Source organism: Panthera uncia, chromosome F1 (genome assembly GCF_023721935.1).
Source record: "Panthera uncia isolate 11264 chromosome F1, Puncia_PCG_1.0, whole genome shotgun sequence".
NCBI classification, from domain to species: Eukaryota; Metazoa; Chordata; class Mammalia; order Carnivora; family Felidae; genus Panthera; species Panthera uncia.
In genome coordinates, this window is record NC_064813.1 from 23,793,985 (window position 1) to 23,816,748 (window position 22,764).

General features: G+C 40.3%; 1 protein-coding gene across 1 annotated transcript in view; it reads right to left on the bottom strand.

Annotated features, from left to right (window-relative positions):
- RGL1 (ral guanine nucleotide dissociation stimulator like 1) overlaps positions 1-22,764 on the bottom strand; it is a 257,439-nt gene that overhangs the window by 139,751 nt on the left and 94,924 nt on the right. Inside the window, exon 2 of the mRNA XM_049634098.1 lies at positions 21,750-21,913. Coding sequence (XP_049490055.1) covers positions 21,750-21,881 — 132 coding nt within the window. The 5' untranslated portion in view covers positions 21,882-21,913. The remainder of the gene's footprint in view (positions 1-21,749; positions 21,914-22,764) is intronic.

Genomic DNA, 22,764 nt, shown 5'->3' on the forward strand with positions numbered 1-22,764 from the left:
AGGTTGACGTCAGATTAGGAAAGCTTGGGAGCCATGTTGAAGTGTCTGGACTTGATCCTGGGGCAGTGGAGACCATCGAAGGGTTCCACACAGCAGCATTACATGAGAGACTCGTATTTTGTTTTTTTTTTTTTTTTAATGTTTTTGTTTATTTTTGACAGAGACAGAGCGTGAATGGGAGAGGGGCAGAGAATGAGAGACACGGAATCTAAAGCAGGCTGCAGGCTCCAGGCTCCGAGCTGTCAGTACAGAACCCGATGCGGGGCTCAAACTCACCAACCGTGAGATCATGACCTGAGCCCAAGTTGGACCCTTAACCAACTGAGCCACTCAGGCGCCCCAAGAGATTTGTATTTTAAGAAGATCTGACTGTGATAGGGAGAAAGAATTCAAGGGACATCGCCCCCATAGAAATACAATGTGAGCCACTTACATAATTTTAACTTTTCTAGAGACCACATTAAAAACATAAAAAGAAACAGGTGAAATTAGTATTTTATTAATTAACTTAATTATGCTAATTTTCACATTATAGTTTATTTAACCTACAGTGTTAGGGGTGTGGACAAAAGTGTATTTGGGAAGAGGAAGAGAAGAAATCTGTTACAGGTAAGGACTCACTTAACTTTAGTCCATTTTACACACTAGCATCAAACTAATCTTCCTCAAATACAGCTCTCATGAAGATACTCCCTTGTTTTAATTTTTCCCATTTTTTACCTTTTGCCTGCCAAATAAAGCCCCAACTCCTTAGCCAGCAAGGGACCCTGCCCTCTCTCCAGCATCTCCATCCTCCCCTCTGCACAGCTGGGCCTCTTCACTCCCACCTGCAGACCCGACATCCAAGGGCAGTCGTGACCTTCTGCAGAAGGAACGAGAAGAGCTCCGCTCAGCGCTCTGGAATGGAGCAACTAGCCACTCCCACTGCTGGGAAGGCCCCGTGTTGCAGGTCTGACTCCCGGCTGGGAAATCTGCCCGGTCCCTTTGGGGTGGGGGCCCCGCTTCTTGCTTTCCATTCCATTCTTTCCTCTTTCCAGAGCTTGGAAGTCTGCCTGTAAACCTGAGTGTGGCAGCTGGAGCCTCCTAACTGCTGACACACTTTCTTATTCCCTCACTCCTGATCACATTTCTCAGTGCCACCTGTTGTATATGTCCCAGTACGAGTACCTCCCAACCTGGAGATTTGTCACCTACCTCGCAATACCAGCTCTCCTGCCTAGGTGACTGCCTGTCATCTGTTGTCGTATTCCCACGCCGATCCCTTCCAATGCCTTGTCTGTCAGCCCAGACTCCTCCTCCTGCCCTGGCCCTGTGGGCAGGTCTAGCCTCTGCCAGTTCACCATCTTTGGCAGTGAGCCAGGCTATTTCTAGCAATGTCGTGAGCTGGACAATTGACTTTCAAGGCCTTGCAGATTAGCGCCCCACCTACCACTGAAGCATCTTTCTCGCTACCCTTCTGTACCCTTTACTCCAGTCAAAATAATTTAATCATTGTTTGTTATTCATGCCTCATGCTAAATACCTCCCTGATAGAGTCCTGCCAACCGCTCAGCCTGGAAAGGGCCTTCTCCCATTCCATCCCCATTGACTGAGGAATTCTTCATAAATACTAAGTCCAAAAATACGACAATCATAATCTCCTCCCCACCCTGACTGGAAATTACATTTCCCCCCTCTGAACTCCTGTGGCTCATTATCTGGGCTTCAATTATGGATTTTATTGCATTCCTACTTGTTTTAAATGTCTTATCTTTCTAAGACTATAAATAAACATCTTGGGAATAAGATCCATGTCTGATTACTTAGCAAAGCAAAATAGGAGAGAGGGAAAGCGGGAAAGAGAGATTTGGCTTAATTTTGCAAAATGAGTAATGGTCCATCAAGGATTATAACTGAAGAAGCTCACACTTTCAAGTGCCTGCTTAGCATCCTTAATCAAATCATTCCTGAAACATAGGGGATAAGGGCTCCTTGTCCCTGTAGACTTTAAGGAAATTCACTGAGAATCCCTTAGCTAATAATATTATTCTATATATATATGTTCCTTATTTTCTTCCCTTTTGCCTCTCTTCTTGGAGTTATTACTTTTAATCTCCTCCCACCCTGCCTCCCTCTTTCTTTCTTGGTCTCCCCCTCCCTCACCCCAACATTCCATGGCTCCCCAAAACAGAGCTGGGATAAATTCATTCACCCGGCTCAGATCCCTTCCGTCCTTCCTTCGGGCACTTACCAGGTCCACAAGTGCGATTAAGGGGGCACGGCAGCTTTCCCTACTGACACAAGGAAACTCAAGGACCCAGGGAATACAGCTACTCCCTCCACTGGCTATCTTTTAAAAATTCAATGGTAGTGGGGAAGGCATGGACTCACAAGTGTTTCTGTTTATGATTAAGGTGGGCAAAGTGACGTCTAGCACCCTGCAGAAAACTCAGCCTCTTGTACACCGTATGGCAGGTGCATCTAGACACGGAGACCTGACTGCATCCTCATTTTGCCAAGGTCTGTGCCACAGTGTGGTGGGAATGAGTTTAGCAGATTGTTCATCATTATTTGTACTCACTTCCCAGCTTTCTTCTTAGGAGCTCCAGACACTTTGGAAAATATGACAACAATCTCACCCAATCCCTGTACGGTAACGACAGCACACTATAAAATAAAATAATTATAATCCACCCACCAAATGTCTGTACTACCTGCAGTATTCTCTAATATTGGACATCTGAGTGGCTTTCATGTCTAATTTTCCTGTTCAACTGTAAAAATATAGTGTCAAATCCTAGGCCATGATCAGGAGTCCTATGATGCCAGCCAGACGTCAAAATACGGGATTTTATGAAGAAGCATTTAACAATGCTGAAACATGCTTCAAAGTGCTTTCAAGTGGTTAATCATTCCCCTCTGGTTCCGCATCTGGATGATGAGTTCCATTTCCCTGATGAAGCTATAGGTGCTGAGTTTCCATTAGAGGCATCAAAGCAGACTCTCTCTTGCCTCACAGATCTGATGGGGAACAGAATTGGTGATTATCTCTTAAAATACCATGTGCCTGAGCTGGCATGAAATGGCCAAGCCTTATCTTCCAGATGCTTTGCAGGAACGGAAGCCCGGGTGTCCTTGTGGCACGTATATGGAGACATAGTGCCACCGGTGAACAGTCCTCATAATTAGAACCCACATCCTCTTCTAGCCCAGCACACTTTTAAAGTGTAGGACAAGAACTACTCAATTGATTGGCTTTGGAGCTGGATGGATCCGCTAGTAGATGACGTGAGCATCATTTCTTTATGTATCAGATGTCCAACAGCTAAAACCCAGAGAGCTCTTTAAGAATAGAAACAGAAACCAGCCACACAAGTCTGCAAAAACATTATTTTTCTTCCTAGCCAAAATAGATATTTATAATCTTGAGCGTTTAAGTGGGCATAACCTTTTAAAGCACAATTTGGTAATACTTACCAATATTAAAAACATGCATTCCCTTTGAACGAGTAATGTCATTGCTAGGAATTTATCCCGTGTATGTCCATGGACTATTTCAACAAAACATGTGTACAAGGATGGTCACTGACGTATTATTTGTCATGGTTTTAAAAATACATCAAAATGTCCATCAGTACAAGGACACATCCATATAATGGCTTACTATGGGCTGGTTAAAAGAATGAGATGGATCTGTGCGTGCCAATATGGAAAGATTTCTAAGATCCATCATAAGGAGCAAAGGCCAGCTATAGAACAGTGTGTGGACACAGTGTGATCCCTTATGTGTTAAAAAATGCACACATATGTGGAGATGGGCACATAATTACACTCAGTCACTCATTACACTCATTCTTGTGAAAGAATCTCAAGAAATGGTTAGCAGTGGTTAACTCTGGATAAAGGACTTGAGAAGGGGTGGAAAGGTGGCTTAACAGGGTAGGGTACATTTGGGAGAGAGATCAGGGACCAGTTTAGGTTTCTTATTTGTATTCCCCACTATTAAAAATATAACAAATACTCTATTATTATTCTACAGGGTTTCTAAGTTAGTGTCTTCAACAGCAATTGAGCGTGTGGCCAGCGAGGGAAGAAAAAGAGATTTTGGTAGAGCGATCAATAATACCCCTGGCCAGCTGAGCTGAAGAGGAAGCATTCTTGTCCACACAGAGGAGGAAGTTGGCCCCTGCAGAAAGTGTTTAACTGTGCTTTGGAGCGGAGGGGGAACTGGAAAGAAGAAGAGTCATAATTTCCTCATCCGGATTTTTAATTGAATTTCATTCTTTTCTACTTATTGTACTTTAGAAAAGGGACTTTGATAAGAGGAACTAGCCCTTGCCTGAGAATATGAGGGACGAAAGTGTCATCTCAGGTCCCCAGAAAGATTCAAAAGGCACGCTCCTAGCCATCCCCCACCCCGCTGGCCAATCAGAAGCCTAGAAGAGAGGTATTAGGAGGGAATATTGACAAAGCTACTTAGCAAGAGACCTCGAAGGATGAAAAATATAAACCAGCCTTAGAGAACAGATCTTCAAGAGCTGCTGTTGCCACTGAACAACATGACTCCTTTGTTTTCCCAGGCCTGGGGAGAAAAAGAAAACCTTACGCTTCTGCATACAGTCTTGAACTTGTATTCATCAATCCACTTCATGTTCCTGGTTGGCATGGCATATGCAATTGCTTATCCCAGCAGTGTGAAGAGATAAGGCAAGACTGAGACTCAAAAGAGTCTATCGTATGGTAAGTCTCACCTGTCACACAATGTTTGTTTGTGACGTACCTCGAGGTTTTCCATTGGCCCAAATCCACCTCCGGGGCTTTCATTATGGAGCAAGTTTGTCAACATTTACCTGAGTAAAATATCCACTGACACTGGCTTAGATACGAATCTGATAAAAGAGCATGACTTTAACATTATTTTCTACCTGAGGCTGATCCCAGGATCACCATTCCCAGGGTAAGCATGAAATTTTCCCCTCTTCTCTCTCAACCATCCAGTCATTCAATATTAGGGCAGAAAAGGGTGGGTCAGCAACTTTACAAGCATTGTTGGATAATTTCCAAATGCTGGAGCTTCTTCAGGGAAATGAACTCCCCCCCCCCCCCCCCAGGGCAAGTTACTTCAGCTAGTTACAACACAGGGCTAAGGAGGCTGAGGTCATGAGCTTATTTACCCTGAGGGCCAATTAGTTTCGATCTGTTTCATGGCCACATCCTGCATCCCTCAACCCAAACATCTGTTTCAAAAATGGATGCCCTTGATGGCGAGGGGTACTGATCCAAAGTAAAATAGATGTGTTAGTTCAAATTTATCATGCTCCTGGAAAAATGACACAGAACATGTCAACAATGTTAAAATTAACACCCCCTAGTGTCTGTTCCAAAGAGATCAAGAACATTAACACCAAGCAGACTTCAATGACCCCACACAACTGCTAGACTGGTCATCAGACAGCAAATAGCTGCCTATTCAGAGAGATCCCATTTCTTCTTCAGAAAGCTGTCCTACTGACAACAAACCCATTTTCCCACTAAGATAATTCTTAAATAAAATTATTTCCTTTAGCACGTAAAGGCTGTCCTACTTGTTTACAGGTATTCCCCCGGGGAGGAAATCAGAACCAAATTCTATACCCTTTATATCTCACTAAGTATTTTACATAAAAACTAAACTGAATGAACATTTTAGTTCTGAGTATTTTTTGATCTGAGTATTTGATCTGAGTATTTTTCACACTAATTAGATACTGATCTTTTTCTTCTATTAATTGATAGTTCCTGGAATTGCCCCAGTTCTTCCCTTTCACCCACACACTATGCATTAAATACTTCCCCCCCCCCCTCCCCAGTTGGGTCACAGAACCCAACAGTGATACCTTTCCAGCACTCATAAAAAGAAACAAATTTACAAACTCTTTCCTCAGGCTTTTATCTATCTCCTTGTTTTTGAAGTTTCTCCAATGTAACGTGCACACATAAACAGTATCTGAAATACCATATGCACCCATATCTGAAGCACATATAAAGACCTAGAATTAGCCTTGGGGGCTATCTGACACACTCCCCTTGACCTAGAATTAGCCTTGGGGGCCATCTTACATACTTTGAAATCTGAGTACATCTGCAACCTTAAGCTCTCTGATCTCAAGATAAGCAAAGTTTGCAATGCCACAAATAAGAATCACCACTTTTAATCCCTGATTCCAGAAAATGGGCAGCCACACTGCTCACTTAGAACATGAGTCTGTCCACTAGGGGAGGAGGGAGTCTTGCCTTCTCTGTTGCTTTCAATTACCTACAGGTGGTCCCTGAAAGACTGGCAAAAGAAGTCTACTGGAGGCTCCCAGATCCACAGTGCCAGGCATACAGTTCTGCCAGGGGGCTGGAATTTGCCCTCAAAGAAGCACTGAAGCCAGGCCTCAGGGAGAGCTATAACTAATAACTAATTCTCTGGAGGTTGAGCCTGTTTTTAATGATCTCAGAAAGTATGTCACCCTACCCAGAGAGACTTACACTGACCATGTATATCTTTATTCAAAATCTAAGGCATGGTTGAACCATGAAAGCCATACATCAAATGAGACTGTGTACAGAGAATCTGAGCTATGGAGTCCACACCCTCTTCCCTTTCTAGAATTTCTATTCTTTCCAACATCTTTCAAGAATCTTACCTTACCCAGTTCTTCGTGGGCTATCAAGCTATCCACAGTTCTTCTGTTTACTCCCTAAAGACCTGGAACATACTCTCTAAAATAAGATGCCCCCAAATCTCTCCAAACCATGAAGCATTATATATGAACACCATTTTATTTAATATATCTTACATACTATGTGGTTCCTCTTCCTTACTACTTGTTTATGAGGTCACTAGGAAAACCCCCATTCTCTTGACGTCTTCCCTCTTTTATTTATTTTCGATATCCCCCCTTCTCCCTCCTTAGCTTTTCCCTTCTTCTCTATCCTATAGTACAGGGCCCCTTTTCTCCTTTACTATTTAATCCTAAACACAGGCTCTGCCAGAGCTATTGCTGCATCATGCTGATTTGCACCAGCTGTGCCTTATGGTGGTTAACCCCATGCTTATAACAGGGGCTCCTTAGATCTTCCTCTGAGAACAAGACTCCACATATACATCTAAAAGTCAAAACTAGTGGGGTGGAAACGGAGCCAAGAATAGATTCTGCTTTGAACTACTGATCACATTAAATAAGAAAAAAAAAAATGGAACTGGAGGAAAGAAAAATGCTACCCAGAGTTATAGCTTAAGGATTTTTTTCTTGGACACATATAACAAACTATAAAGATAATCTACTCCTTCAAACGTCCCACTTTTAAATTTGATGTTAATTCTTTCAATATTAATGAGGGAAAGAGGCAGGTCAAGGCAGGGAGTGAAGGAAGGGAACACTGTCATCATGAAAAATTCAAGTGACAATAAAAAGTATACTCCCAAATTAAAGCAGCCAGGAGCTTTATCATGCAACCAGAGTTGGCAAAGCTTAGGATGCTTGAGAATCTTACAAAATTGTGAAAAACCAAGTGCATGAAGCAACAGTTGGGAATTCAAGTTTAATGATGTTATTCTCCAACTTTGGGCAAATCATAATCTCAGATCATCAGTTTTCCTATCAACTCCCTCTCTGAGGAGTCACTGGCAAGGTCACCAGATGGTTTGTGTATACTGAATTGTCTGCCCCATTTATTTTCCATTATGGAACCATGTGTAATGGTCCTGTGTTTGAACACGATCAGATATTGTGAATGACTGTCATTAGAATGTAATGACTCTTCTTCATTTCTGCCCCAGTGCAACTATATTCCAGAGTCTCCAAACCAAACGCTATTTGTGCTAGTTCCATAGGATAATGGACAAATGCCATTGGTTTTGTTAAAAGAAAAATCTTGCAGATTGTAAAAATTTTTATTACTTTCAAAAACTCTAGTTAACCTCAAGATCAGGGACACAAACATTAATCCATCTGATGCAAGAGGACACCAGCAGTCCAAGAAAAATATGACAGCGTTAACTTTTTATTACAAAGCTCATCTACTTACAAGTTAGGTTCCCAAAGGCTATCTTCAAGTCTGTTTTTCTGTTAAGGCCAGGAGGACATTAAACAACCCACTGCTAGTAATCTGTTGATGGCAGGCAGAAATGTACTGCAGCTCAGGATAGCTTCAATCCATCTGTGGACGTTCTTAAGTTGAAAATATGTAAGAAACAGAACTTCTTGTACTCATTTTATTCACCTGAAGCACTTAGAGTAAGTTTCTGTCCACTAAAAATAGCAGCGGCATGATTTCAGGCTCCCCAGAAAACACAGCATTCCATCACACTTCAAGCACTGAATTATCAGTTCCTAAGCACCAAGAACATCGGCACAAAAATGGAGACTGCCACCCACAGTGGCAGACAAAGGTCTGGATATTTTGGTGGGCAGACTTTCCCCAGGAAGCATGAAACTTCTATGGCCCTTCACGATCTGCCCCTGACCTCCTTTCAAGCCTCATCTCTCCCCCTACCACTTCTTCTTTGAAGCCTATCTTCCATCCGTATTGAAGCACTCTTCGTCCCCCACCCCTTCTAGCCTCTATGGCCTTGCACATGCTTTTCCCTCTTCGTGTGCAAAGGACTTCCCTCCCCACCCGCAACTCTTGGTGTAGTTCACCCTGTTCATTCTCCACGTCTTGGTTTATACGTCACGTACTCGTACACATCATTAATTACTCTTAGCTTTCCCTAACCTCCCAAATTCAGGCAAAATAGGCCTCCTATGTGACCCCTTACAACCCTGTATCTCCCCTTTACTTTCCTGATCATGTGTATGATGCCTTTATGTTTGTTTTAATCTGTGTTCCCCCTGGACTGTAAATTCTGTAAGACATCAGTCCTGTTCATAGTATTTACTCAACAAATATTTATTGAGCAACTGAACTATGAACAAATATTTATTGAGTAAATAATTCACTATTCTTTATTTACTAAGGTATAAATTAATTTATTTTAGATGTTTTATTTAATGATATCTGTCACTTTATTTTTTTACTTATTTACTTTTGCTTTAATTTTCAGAATTGTAAAACATACACAGAAATAGAAATAGATATAATCATGCTCATTATTATGACCATCTGTAATTGACAAATGTTAACAGTTTTGCATATTAATTTCACTCTATTCAAGACTTTCCAAAGGGCCAAAACTCAAATGGTTCTGTGATCGGTCCTGAGTTAACTACAGAGAGAAAAATGGAAATAATATTATCAAGCACTTGCTATGTGCTAATCATTGTCCTACATGGTTCATACATGTTGTATATTCAACCCCCTCCCAAAGAATATTATCCACACTTTATAGACGAAGAAACGGAAGCATAGGGGATTAACTACTGCCCAAGATAATACATCCAGTAAATGTTGCTCCCACATTCAAACCAAATGCTAGCTAAATCCAAAATCCAGGAGGTTTTCCTCTTTATTGCCTAAATCCTCAAATCCTATCATGTCTGGAAGGAGCTTGCACTTTTTGAGCAAGAAATAACACTTTCACATATGATAGGTACCCAATCATTTAAAAATGTCAATTAAGTGCTTACTATGGGTCATGTGCCACTATCTCATAAATGTGCAGAAAATTAAGTGAATCGGGGCACTGCATTCACTAGCATTCTGGGTAATTTAGCTAAAGAATAAGAATTAAGTGGTGGCATAATGCCACGGATGTTTCTTCACTGCAAAAGAAACATGCAACCATGGAAGCAGTGAGAAAATAGCATTAAGAGACTGAATAGGCCCCCGACTGGTTAAAGATGACTAACAGACACGCTACATTCTGACTAGATAGCCCCAGAAAGTTTCTCCTATTTCTACAATGACTGGTTGTGACATGAAAAGATTTTACAAGGTGACTAGATATTTAAGAGTCATATTTTAAAACTGGCTGTCACTTATGATTTCTACAGTGTCCGGTGTTTTTGTGTTCACAATTGAAAAAAAATGAAACCTAGGGATGAATAATGTGGCTCTTTTCTCCATATATCTTCTCAGCTCTCAGTTCAAATTTTTTTTTAAGTTTATTTATGTTGACTGGGGTGGGTAGGGGCAGAGAGAGACTCCCAACCAGGTTCTGCTCAGCGTAGAGCCGAACGCATAACTCAAACTCACAAACAGTGAGATCATGACCTGAGCTGAAATCAAGAGTTGGACACTTAACCCACTGAGCCACCCAGCCGCCCCTCAGTTCAAATTCTTACAGTTGCTTAACGGTCAGCACCTGCATGGCTCTATAGTTCCAGTGTGACCTAGTTAAGCCTCTGCATCTTCCTCCATGTGGTCCCTGCCTCCCTTCAGAAAAGGGGATGCCACCATCGGGCGCCTAGGTGGCTCAGTCAGTTAAGCGTCTGACTCTTGGTTTTGGCTCAGGTCATGATCTCACGGTTTCATGAGTTCAAGCCCCCTGACAGGCTCTGCACTGAGAGCATGAGCCTGCTTGGGATTCTCTCCCTCTCTCTTTCTCTCTCTGCCCCTCCCTCACTCGCTCTGTCTTGACCTCTCTCAAAATAAACAAACAAACAAACAAACTTAAAAAAAAAAAAAGAAAGCAAAGGGATGACACCTTGCTCCCTGCCCAAAAGGGATGGTTTGTCCTTGTGTGTATACTTTGTATCAAGAGGCTTGCTACATTTCTGCCAGCAAGTCCTGTGCATGTGGGAATGGCTGGCCTTCTGTGTCAGTGTTGTCAGTACTTTGGACTTCTCTTAGCAAATTGTACTACTACTGGACTCCCAGTTGAAATCCTGGCTCCGGCTTTTGCTTTCACAGATCTACCACCCGCAACAACGCCTTAAAAATATCTCCTCCCACCTTGATATGGCATGATTCTTCCATCACAATGTTTCCAGTCTCTGCCATTTTTAGCTTCCCTGATCAACATTTTTACTCTGAAACAATTCAGATCTGTTCTTGGGCTGCATTCATCCTACTTAAGATGAAAGTTTTGAGGCAACAGTGAGTTCGTTTGTAAACACGATTTGACCATAGGGTGAACAAGAGTGGGTGGAGAGGGTATTCAGCTCACTGAGGACTCCTTTCATCAAGCTATTTGCTTTTATTGTCACTGTATTTTTACCAAACGCATATGTTGTTTATTTCTCAGAAATCCAATAAAATTGTAATGGGCTCTTCTTATTGGCAAGTACAAGCCACAGGATACCACATACAGTTCTGGGCCTTGGGTCTACCCTTTTATATCAGAGAAAATATCACCAACCAACCCCCACCCCCACCCCCACCCCCCGCCCCTGCCAAATTCTGTCACTTGGGTGTTCTCAGGTGCTCTTATCAACATGTGAGATGGTGGTTTATCTGTCCGTTCCTTTGTTCATTCATTAGTTCATTCAACCAACATCTCAACACTGCAGTGATGTAATCTGAATAAGACAGACACAGTTCCTCCTGTTAGGAGCTCATTGTACACTAGAAAAGATTCTGAAATAAGCATTTGCCATATAATGTGACAAATGTATATAAAGAGGACACCAAGGGCTTTCTAAAAAAGAGTAAGGGGAAAATGACAAGGGCACACAACATGGTCTGTGGAGATGGAAGACAATTCCTAGAGTCTGAGGAATGAGTAAATGCCAGCTAGGAAAGGGGAAGGAAGGGCACTCTAAACAGAGAGAACAGCACGATGTGTAAAGACATTGGGGCTACTGACATCGGAGTTAAATTCTTTAAAGGGTGCTCATCTTTTACAATCAGTAATGCCCCACCCCTCAATCTTTACCTCACTGAAATTTTCTTCATCTATAAAGTTTCCTGACAGTCCTAGATCAGGATTTCCATTAAGTAAATCAGGTGAATATCTCAGATTCCAGGTCACAGAAGAAGAGTTCATAGTGAAGGATTTCAACTGTTTCTTCTCCTGGGCCCCTGGGAAAGGATGGGCCTTTAAAATAGTCACTGCGGTGGGAAGACATGCAACCTCTCCCCAACACTCTACATTTATAATCCAAGAACAAATTTAAATAATGTCATTTCTTCCTCGTATTTGCATCCTAAAAGGAGAAATGGGATTAAAGGACTGAAGACACTTCCTTTCCCTTTCATAGGAACAATTTCAGTCGGTAAGCTCTTCTCCCCCATCCCCTGCCTGTTTACTGCCTCATGCCAAGCTTCTCCTGACACAATGGGGTTTTCAAGGGAATAAAAAGAGATCCTGAAGTTTACAGTGAACAGATTGTGGAAAGCAATGGCCTGAAACAAAACTGCTTTGCAAACTTTTTCTTGGAGATTTAAGATCCCCATGAATGCAAGCCCCATGAATGAAAGACTTTGAGGCCCTCAAGAAACTGGTTTCCTTTCTTTCTTCCTTCCTTCCTTCCTTCCTTCCTTCCTTCCTTCCTTCCTTCCTTCCTAAATTTACCTAGAGTTTCCTGTACTCTCTGTATCAAAATGCAAAGAAATGTTCACGTCTGGTATAGTGAACGCAGGGTTTGTTCTAGAACTGGGAGCCAAACAGAGCAGGCTAAATTGGTTACAAAGTGTCTACGAGATTTTTACAGGAGAAAGCTATCTTCATATCAATCCTGTCTTATTTTATCATCTTAGAAGGGTTTGCTTTACCACTCAAATCATCACCTGAGCAACTTGAATCAGCAGCCAGTATAACACAAGTTTTAGAACCCAGCCTGTCCTCTCTGATTCTTGACCACTGCCCCTGAGGGGCACACCTCACACACAGGGTAAGGGGGGAGGAAGCTAAGTGGTTCTAAAACACACACATCTGACCACTACCCCAAAATTATTTGTATATCTCAACACAATGCTATTCAGTTGGGTTGACTGTCTTCCTGCCTGAAGGATCACTCTGTAGGAACTTTAGTGAGGGTAGTCTCATTAGAGTCAGGCAATTGTGTCCATCAGTTCAAGTTTCTATAGTCATTTAACCACATAGAAAGGCTCCTGGAGTGTGGGGACCTCCGAAATGCGGGGAACTCCTAAATTCTGATAGCAGGAGTAAAAGCAACTACTATACAACTGATAGGCCAATATAGTGTAACACTTTGTACTCCTCCCTCCTCACAGATTCATTCCCCAATAATGGAAGTCTACATCTATTGCTTATTATGTAGAAGACACTATTCTAAGCATTATACACATTATAATTCAATTCATTCTCACAACAATCTTATTAGAATATCATTTTTATAGATGAAGAAATTGAAGTACAGAGAGATTAAGAAACGTGACAAGTTCACATAGCAAGTCTGGTTCCAGAGTCCGCGTTCTTAGTCCCTCTGTATATTTTCTGTATTCAATATTTATTAAGACCCGCTATGTGCCAAACACTGTAAATATTATTGGGCATATATAGGTGAATATGACAGAGGCTCTGGCCTTGAGGAGCTGACATTCTAGTTTGGGAGACAGCAATATATAAATACAAGTACCTTTCATTTGATAGGTCTTACAAGGTAGATAAGCAGAGGTGTTGTGAGACCACACAGCGGGGTCACTAACCCTGATCAGAGGGGTCAAGGATATCTTCTGTGAAGAGGTGATACATAAGCACCTTTTCACACCAACACTGAAATGTAACTACAATGAAAGTTTTGATATCCAGAATGTCCCCATCCCCCACCCCGTGGTTTAGACTGTGAAACTTATTCAAAATGTCATGTGCCGTAACTCAAATGGTCTTACACTGGGCAACGTGGGGCTCTGGCAACAAGAGCCGATGGATAAAAATAAGAAGCTACAAACTTGGTAGATTGGAGCTAGAGAGACCCCTTGATAAAAAGTGTGTGCCCCATGGTAATAACCTGTTTGATGAGCAGTGTCTCAAGGGCATAGGAAAACACTGATGTGATTCTGACAGGTTTTAATGTCCAAGGAAGCAACAAGAGCTCAGGAAATGGGTGAAAAAATCCAGCTTCCAAACAATCGGACTGTTCACAATTGGGCCCCAATCAACAGCTTGGGGTATGTAGAGCAGAGCTCTGCTGTGCAGAAATGAGAGCTACAAAGAGTTTAGCAGAGTTTTAGGGCTCCATTTCAATAGGATGAGGTTAAGGGCCGGGTGCAGCCTCCATGAGACCCTGGGATATTATACGAGAGAACGGAGATGGAAGCCCAGGCACACACACGGGGACAGCACTCTGAGGAATGAAGAAAGCTATGACTCGTTGGGTACGTTGGTGTTTACTCCCACCAGACATTGCAGAGCCAAGCTCTATGAAAGCAAGCCTGGTAGCATTTATTGAGCTAAGGACGCTGTGTGCCCTGGCCAGGATGAGTTAAAGTCTGGGCAAGGAAACCAAATGTAGAATCAGATTGATTTAAACAACTTTGGTAACTGAGAACAAACTGAGGGCCGATGGGGGGTGGGAGGGAGGGGAGGGTGGGTGATGGGCATTGAAGAGGGCATCTTTTGGGATGAGCACTGGGTGTTGTATGGAAACCAATCTGACAATAAATTTCATATATTAAAAAGAAAAATAAACAACTTTGGTAGACAACTTCATGAGGAAATAAGAGTATACAAATGAAGAGAGACAAACTTGAGTTTGAATGTTACTCTGCCACTTACCATATGTATCTTTGAGCATATGCCTTAATCTCTAATCTTCAAAATCCTTATGAAATATACACCTTTGGCTGTGGCAATTAAATATATTAATGGATATGAAAGTGCCAACTATATCTAATTCTTGACCCAGGGAAGGTGCTCAATCAATGATATTTTCCCTCCTCTACAAACCCCAATTGAATATTATTCAGTCTCAAAATTCCATTTCCTGCTACTGATGATACATCTACTTTATTCATTCCAGCAAAAATACTTCAAGGCATTTTTATATATTAATAACTTCCTAAGCAGGACATTTCTATCCCATTGCCTCACACTAAAATTTGTGGCAGAGCTTAAAAGAAATTCATTCAGAATCCCAAAGAAGAACCCTAATTCTGTCATCGAACCATAGCCTTTAGGCTCAACAAAGAGCTGGCTCTAAAAAGATTACTGCAATGCACCCCTACTGCTCATCCAAATTGTCATCTACTTTTGTATTTTAATTCTCTCTCTTCCTGTCCCTCAGATGAGTGTGATTTAATCTCCAAAGCATGCATGATGAACACATTACTATTTCTTCCTCCAAGAATGTGATGTTACAATGTGGGGCCCCATTCCTGAGCTGGATAGAGAGGAAGAGGTCAGATGTCCAGTCTCCATACAGGCATTCACTAGTTTCATTTCACACAGAGAACATCTCTGTTCCACAGCCACAGATAACATTGCTTATCTTGGCAGCCTTCTCACAAATGTAAAACATTGGATACAGATAAGTCCAGTGGCATGGCAGATGACTCAATGAAAATTCAATCAGCAACGACCAAAAAAAAAAAAAAAATCACCACTACTTAGTGCTATTTTATGGTGAATCAAATGAATCGCCTCTGTACTCACAGACGGCAATATTTTGGTGGATGTTACAATTTAGAGAAACAACATATTACCATATTACTGAGAAATAATGGTTATATGGTCACATAAATACTATGAAAACGATTCATCAATTAATCACGTTTTTATTTCAACCTGTGTCCAGCAGTATGCCAATGCTTTGGGTTTATAGCGCTGTAGAATTAAAACTAATGAACATGATCTTAAGGACAGACTGTTTAGTTGAAGTGAGAGAGTCCCCATCCTGAAAAAAGAACAACCCCACATAAGTCCCCCATTGAGCACAGATTAGCACAATGTAGATAAAAAAGAAAGAGACCAAGGTGAACTAGAAGGTTTCAAAGTGTTCGAGCCATCCTTCACATGTCTGACAGAGTAACATTTCTAAATAACAGATCCTTTTTTTAAAACATTTTTTAATGTTTTTATTTATTTTTGAGACAGAGAGAGACAGAGCATGAGCAGAGGAGGGGCAGAGAGAGGGGGAGACACAGAATCTGAAGCAGGCTCCAGGCTCCGAGCTGTCAGCACAGAGCCCAAGTGAGGCTCAAACTCACAAACCACAAGATCATGACCTGAGCCAAAATCAGATGCTTAACTGACTGAGCCACCCAGGAACCCCCTAAAAAAACAAATCCAACCATGCCACTAGCGCCACCTAAAACCCTTCATTGACTTCCCAAGGCCCACAAGATAATTTCTGAATTTCTGAGAGCACATAAGACTTTTCATTACTTGGTCCCTCTCAGTTTCATCTCTTGCCATCCCTTTTGTGCTACAAATGCTCCAAACTGCAGTGCGTTCTCTCTAATACTGCCTTTTACACACTTTTCTGTCTTCCAGGAATATTTTCTCCCATTCTTCTAAAATCCCATTTGCTGGGATAATTTATGCTTTTCCTTTAAGAATGAACTCAAGTATTGGTCTATTATGTGATTAAGAAATAAACTTTTATTGTGTGAAGCCACTTAAAATTTTGACTGTGTTTGATACAGCATTAGTGTTCCTCTAACTAATACAGGTTTTATTACTTTAAACAACACACAGACTAACAGACAAAATCCAGGGCTGGCTCAAGAGAGAGAATCTACAGGAAATTCCACTGCATAAAACGAGGACCCCAAAATGTGATTCCCTCCACATTAAGGTGAACTAAGAAAGACATGCCCTCCATGACAGCACCAGGAAAATTACTTATCTTAAAATATGAATAGGGGCAGGGGTGGGTTGGGGAGGAGGGAATCATTTCCCCTTGGAACTAATACCACAAATATACTCATCCACAGGCTTCCAGCCTGTATTCACCTGGAGTAGTCTGAAAAACCTCAAGCTAAGAATTTACTTTAAAGTGACTTCTGGTTGGTAGTGTTCCCAGAAGTAAATGCAAATTCTCTATAGAGAAAATTCCCTTCATTCCAAGAAAAATGAATCCACAGTTGAAAATCATAAAACCCACAAAGAAACAAAATATCATGTGCAAAAGGCAACAGAAAGAACACATAGCATAACAAGACCCACATTTATCAGCATTGCCGACTCAGAATATTATATTTAATATTGTTAAGAAACACTCCTCCATGAGTCTCTCATTTCTTCCTGGCGTGCTTTGTATGCCAAAAGATCAAGGCCTGGCTGATCTTTACCAGACCATTTTTCAGGCCTGTGTTTGCAGCCTACTGTCAACCTTAAAGGATAAGGTAATATCTCCCCCCCAGGAGAAACTGCAGGCTTATTCACTATCTACTATAAACTGGAAAGTTTCCCAAAGTCAGTGATCTTTTCCTAGAGAGGCAGTTACATAGGCCCTGCAGGAACGGCAACATAAGGAACCAAAACAAACATGCTGACATTCTGGCTACTGTTTCTTCTGTGCATAATAGTCTTTTGTCTCCGAGACAAGAGTCTCGTGTCTTTTTTCAGTATCTACACAACATTGGCAAGCTAACTTGCAAATACCATACAATTTCATAGCCTTTACAGTTCTTGACAAATAGTCTTTAAAAATAAAAAATATGAATAGAAAGCAAGACACTAAAAAAAATTACTAGAAAATTTTAAAAGAACAGAACAGAACTTCTAGAAGTAAAAAACAGAATAATTGAAATTTAAAATTCAGTGTTTGAGTTAAAGAGCAAATTAGATACAACTGAAAAAAGAATTAGTGCATTAAAAGAATTTAAAATTAATCAGAATACCACACAGAGAGAAAAAAAAGATAGCAACTCTAAGAGAGAGGTTAAGGGCCATAAGCAAAGAATGAGAAAAACAAACATAAATCTTGGAGTTACAGAAGTAGAATGAAGCAAAAACAATTGTTTATTTGAAAAGAAAATTACAGAGATCTTTTCAGACTGATGAAAGATAACAATCCACATATTTGGGAAGCCCTATGAATTCCAAGAAGTTAAATAAAAAGAAATTCTCACCTCAACACAGAAGAATGAAACTACAAAATAGCAAAAATGTGGAGAAGGTTTAGATAGCTATAAAAGACATTATATCCAAAGGAATAAAAATTAGACTTTTAGCTAGTTTGCAACAGAAACAATGGAAGGCAGAGGACAATGGATTATTTGTAATGTACTTAAAGAAAGTAACCTAGAATTCTATACCCACCGAAACTAGCATTCTAAGAGTAGACTCCAAATAAAGGCATCTTCAGACAAAAAGAAAAAAGAAAAGAAAGACTTTTGCTATAGTTAGATTCTCAGAAAAGTAAACTCTAAAAAAAAAAGAGAGGAAAAGAAAAATTATCTAAGATGGAGTTGAGATATATCAAGAATTGATGAGTAAAAGAATGAGATTCTATTTTATAACAACTAGATTGAAAAAATTAAGAAATCTGACAATTGTAGAAGTTGGCAAGGATGTAGAATAAGATAAATGTTATACACTGCTCGTGGGAGTGTAAATCGGTACTTATTTGAAAGCAATATGGCAATAACTTGCAAAACAGAACTTGCACATACCCAACTACAAAATTCACCTAATAGGTAATAACCTAGAAAGATTCTTACACATAGGGCACTCTTATACCATGGAACAGACATGTATAAGGATCTTCATAGCAAATTGTTCATAATGCCAAAAAACTAAATAATTAAAATGTCCATGAATGTAACTGTGAATAAATAAACCATTGTATAACCACATAATGGAATATTATTCAACAGTGAAAATTAATGAATTACTACTAAAAATCTTAGAAACATGTGAGTGACAGAAGCGAGTCACCAAAGAAGTCAGATCTATATCATATATATAACACTATATAACTAGCTTACATAACTAAATAATATTATTTGGAGATACGTATATATTCAATAAAAACATTTAAACAGCTAAAGAACAATCAAACATAGATTTCAAGAAAATAGTTATCTTTGCAGGGAAAGGAATCAAGGGGACAGGATTGGAAGAATCCACATACGAGTTAGTTGTGACCTCACAAGTGTTTGTTTTAATATCATACTCTATAACTTACATGTATATTATTTTGTAGATATCAAATATTACAATGTAAATAAATTAACATTTAGCAAAAGAAGAAAGGAAAAGAAAAAAACTCCCTTAATATTAGTTATGAAAATCTTACAGCAAAGTGGTATAGGATAAAATACTGGAAGAGTGGAAGAGTCAGAGTGGAATATTGAAACATGCCCTTTAAAGCTGATAATTAGACAAGATATTCACTAAATATAAAAATGTTGATACTCCTAAATTAATCAACAAACTTATTTCAATCCCAATTGGGTTCCCAGCAGACTTTGCTTTTTCTTTATATTCTCAGAATTTGACAAGCTCATCCTAAATTCATATTGAAAATAGAAGTTCCGGGGCGCCTGGGTGGCGCAGTCGGTTAAGCGTCCGACTTCAGCCAGGTCACGATCTCGCGGTCCGTGAGTTCGAGCCCCGCGTCAGGCTCTGGGCTGATGGCTCGGAGCCTGGAGCCTGTTTCCGATTCTGTGTCTCCCTCTCTCTCTGCCCCTCCCCCGTTCATGCTCTGTCTCTCTCTGTCCCAAAAATAAAAAAAAAAAAAAAAAAACGTTGAAAAAAAAAAAAAAAGAAAATAGAAGTTCCAAAAACAGCCAACACAATTTTGAAGAGCAATAATTCAGTGGAGGGACATGTCCTATTAGATATCCATGTTTCCTTTAAAGCTAAAAGGCTGAGGCAGTATCACATCAGCAGAGAGAGAATGTAAAGAAACAGGATACATGAGAACATTGCAAACTAAAGAAGAAATTATGGATGTTCAAAAATGGTGCTAGGATAATTAATTATCCACATGGAAAAATTCATATTAAAACAAGAAGATCCCATTTCAAAACAATCAGATCAGCCAATATTTAAAGGTCTGATAATATCAGTAACTGGTGAGAATACGGAGCAAGGGGAATTCTCATATGCTGCTAGTGGGGATATAAACTCATGTCCTCGTCTTAGAAATCAATCTGATAATAACTAATAAAACTGAATATTTTCATACTTTATAATCCAGCAGGCCACTTGCAAATATCTATGCTAAATAAATGTATTCTACAACCTCGTATTGAAAAAAAATCCTAAAGATTAATAAGAGAATAAACAAACTTGATTCAATCAATAGAAAATAAAAAGCAGTAAAATGTGAATAAGTTAGAAATACATATATCAAGCACAGAAAACAGGTAAGACAGACACCAAATATTAAGTTTTAAAAAAAAAGCAAGCTATAAAAGTAGATACATAATATAAATCTTATACAAAACTTAAAAGATATAAATCAATACTACATATTGGATATGTGGATAACAGGTATAAATTATATATATTGAAATATGCATAAGAATGATGAAAGCTTAATTCAGGAGAGGGATTACCTTGGGGAAAGGGGGAGAAGGATAAAATTGGGGGGCAGAGCCAGCCTTAGGGGGAGGCAAGCAAGGCACGTCAAAATATAAGGACGCATCAATTTTCAAGTTGGCGCAAGTGCAGGACACAAACCTAAGAGTGAGTGCTTCCTTAAGTTTCGTGCCCTCAGCACCTCATTTATCTGACCATTGTCTTGGTCTTATTGGGTGGGATATGTAGAGACTTCAACTGCTCTCTGGGGAGTTTTATTCCTTAAAAAAACAAAACAAAACTTTTGGGCAGCTATCCCTACAGACAGGGTTTACATTTGCTTGGGCAGTATTCACATGCTTAAGACTGTAGTTGTTCTGTTACTTTCTTAAATTAGAACTGCCACAACATATGGATATTAAAGATGTGGATTCCAAACACACAAGTGCCGTGAGGACTTGCTATAATGATTTCTCATGGAAGTTTCTTTTCTCCTTTACATAATAACCAGGAAAAAGACATGTGACTAAGCTTGGCAGTTGTAAGAATAAAGAGGGGGTGGGGAAAAGACTGGAATTTATACCAGGAATAGTACCCTGAGCAGCTCTTGCTGACTTAGCTCCTATCTTCTTTCCAAGCCTAGTTTCCTTCCTCCCTTCCTTCCTTCCTTCCTTTTTTTTTTCTTTCTTTCTTTCTCTTTCTTTCTTTCTTTCTTTCTTTCCTCCTTCTTCTCTTTCTTTCTTTCATGTTTTCTTTCCTTATTTTATCTTAATTGATTTTATTAAAGTTTATTTATTTATTTATGTTGAGAGAGAGACAGCACATGTCAGCAGGGGGAGGGGTAGAGAGAGGAGGAAAGAGAGAGAATCCCAAGCAGGCTCGACACGGTCAACACAGAACCTGACATGGGGCTTGATCTCATGAATTGTGAGATCATAACCTGAGCTGAAATCAAGAGTTGGATGCTCAACTGACTGAACCATACAGGCACAGCTCCAAGTCTAGTTTACATCAACCTCTCATCAATTCTTTGAGCCTCCCAATACCTTCCAATAATTTCTCATTGTCCTTAAATTAGAGTTAATTTCTGTTGCCTGCAACCAGAGAGCCTTAACTGATACACTTAGCCTCATGCTGCCAAACAATGAATTGATATGATTCCACACATTATGATTGATCCTTAGGAATTAACTTTCTCACTATGATTTGATTTCCAATTTATGATTGGTGGGATTCTACAAGGAAAATGTCTCCTTGGGTATTTGAAGCCCTGTCAGGGCCATGTTTTGGCTAAATCACTGTGGAGTTATTAATGTCCAAGAGACACACTCCTGACCTACCGTTCACTGGGCATCAGTGTGCCAATTGCCCCTGAATAAAACTTTGCCAAACTGGCCTGTGGTGTTGACTACATGAAGAATTAGAGTCTCAAGTCTAAGAAAATCCACCGTTGTACCAATTGAGTCATTTAGAGTTGCCTTACCTCCTCTGTCTTTAGAACTTCCCATATCCGCGCATGGTCCTCCACCAGCCAGTGTCCTGCACTCTCTCCCTTGGTGGAAAGTTTGAATTTAGACACCACTTGAGTAGGCTCTCCCACCAGTTTCTCCTCCATCTTGAAAGAGCCAGGCAGGAGGCATTACGGACCTGTGTGGAAGAATAAAGTGTGATCCAGGTTAAAGCATTAATTACCATAAAAGAAAGATACGAAGGCAAATTATCCTGCTTGATTTGTGGATAGCGAGACCACAGAAGACAGTGTCACAATAGGCATCAACTTTTACGGCCACTTTTCATATTTTAAATATTCATTATTGCTATTTTAAAGCAGGCTTCTTGGGGGAGGGATGCTTTTTGAGAAAGGATGAAGTGATAGAAATTTTAGAGAAAAGTACAAAGCTTCATCTGCCCAGTAAACCTATTTGTCACTTTGCTCTGGCCCCCTCAGGATGGGGGATGGAAATGGGCAGGTGTAAGACAAGCCTGAGTGGAGTCTTCGTGTTTCCATGTCATGTATTGCACGTGGAAGAGACTCTGGTGTCAGAACTTTTCCTCTTCAAACATCTACTGAGTACTTGTTGATACGAGGCTCCGTGCTAGGCATACACAAGTAATTTGGTAGTTTTGCTCTGAACCTTAAGAAGCTTAATGTTTCAGGGCAGAAGAAGCTATAAACAAGTAATCACAATATGGTGTCTTACATCATAGTGTGATAAATGCCATAATCATCATCTTTTCCAACTGCAGTGGAAGCACGGAGAAATATTCTCCTCAATATTTATTGACTACATCACCTTCCTGAGCCTCAGTTTCATCAGCAGTTGCTGTAAAGACAATATTTTAAAATTGACACCAATTCTATAAAGCCTAACTTCCTTGACCTCTTTCCACCCACCACTGGCTTGTTTGGAATCACATCATGCCTGCTGCGTGCCATCCTGTCCTAAGGAATCGCCTTGCCTCCATTCAAGTCCCACTGAATCTATCCTTCTCAGGAT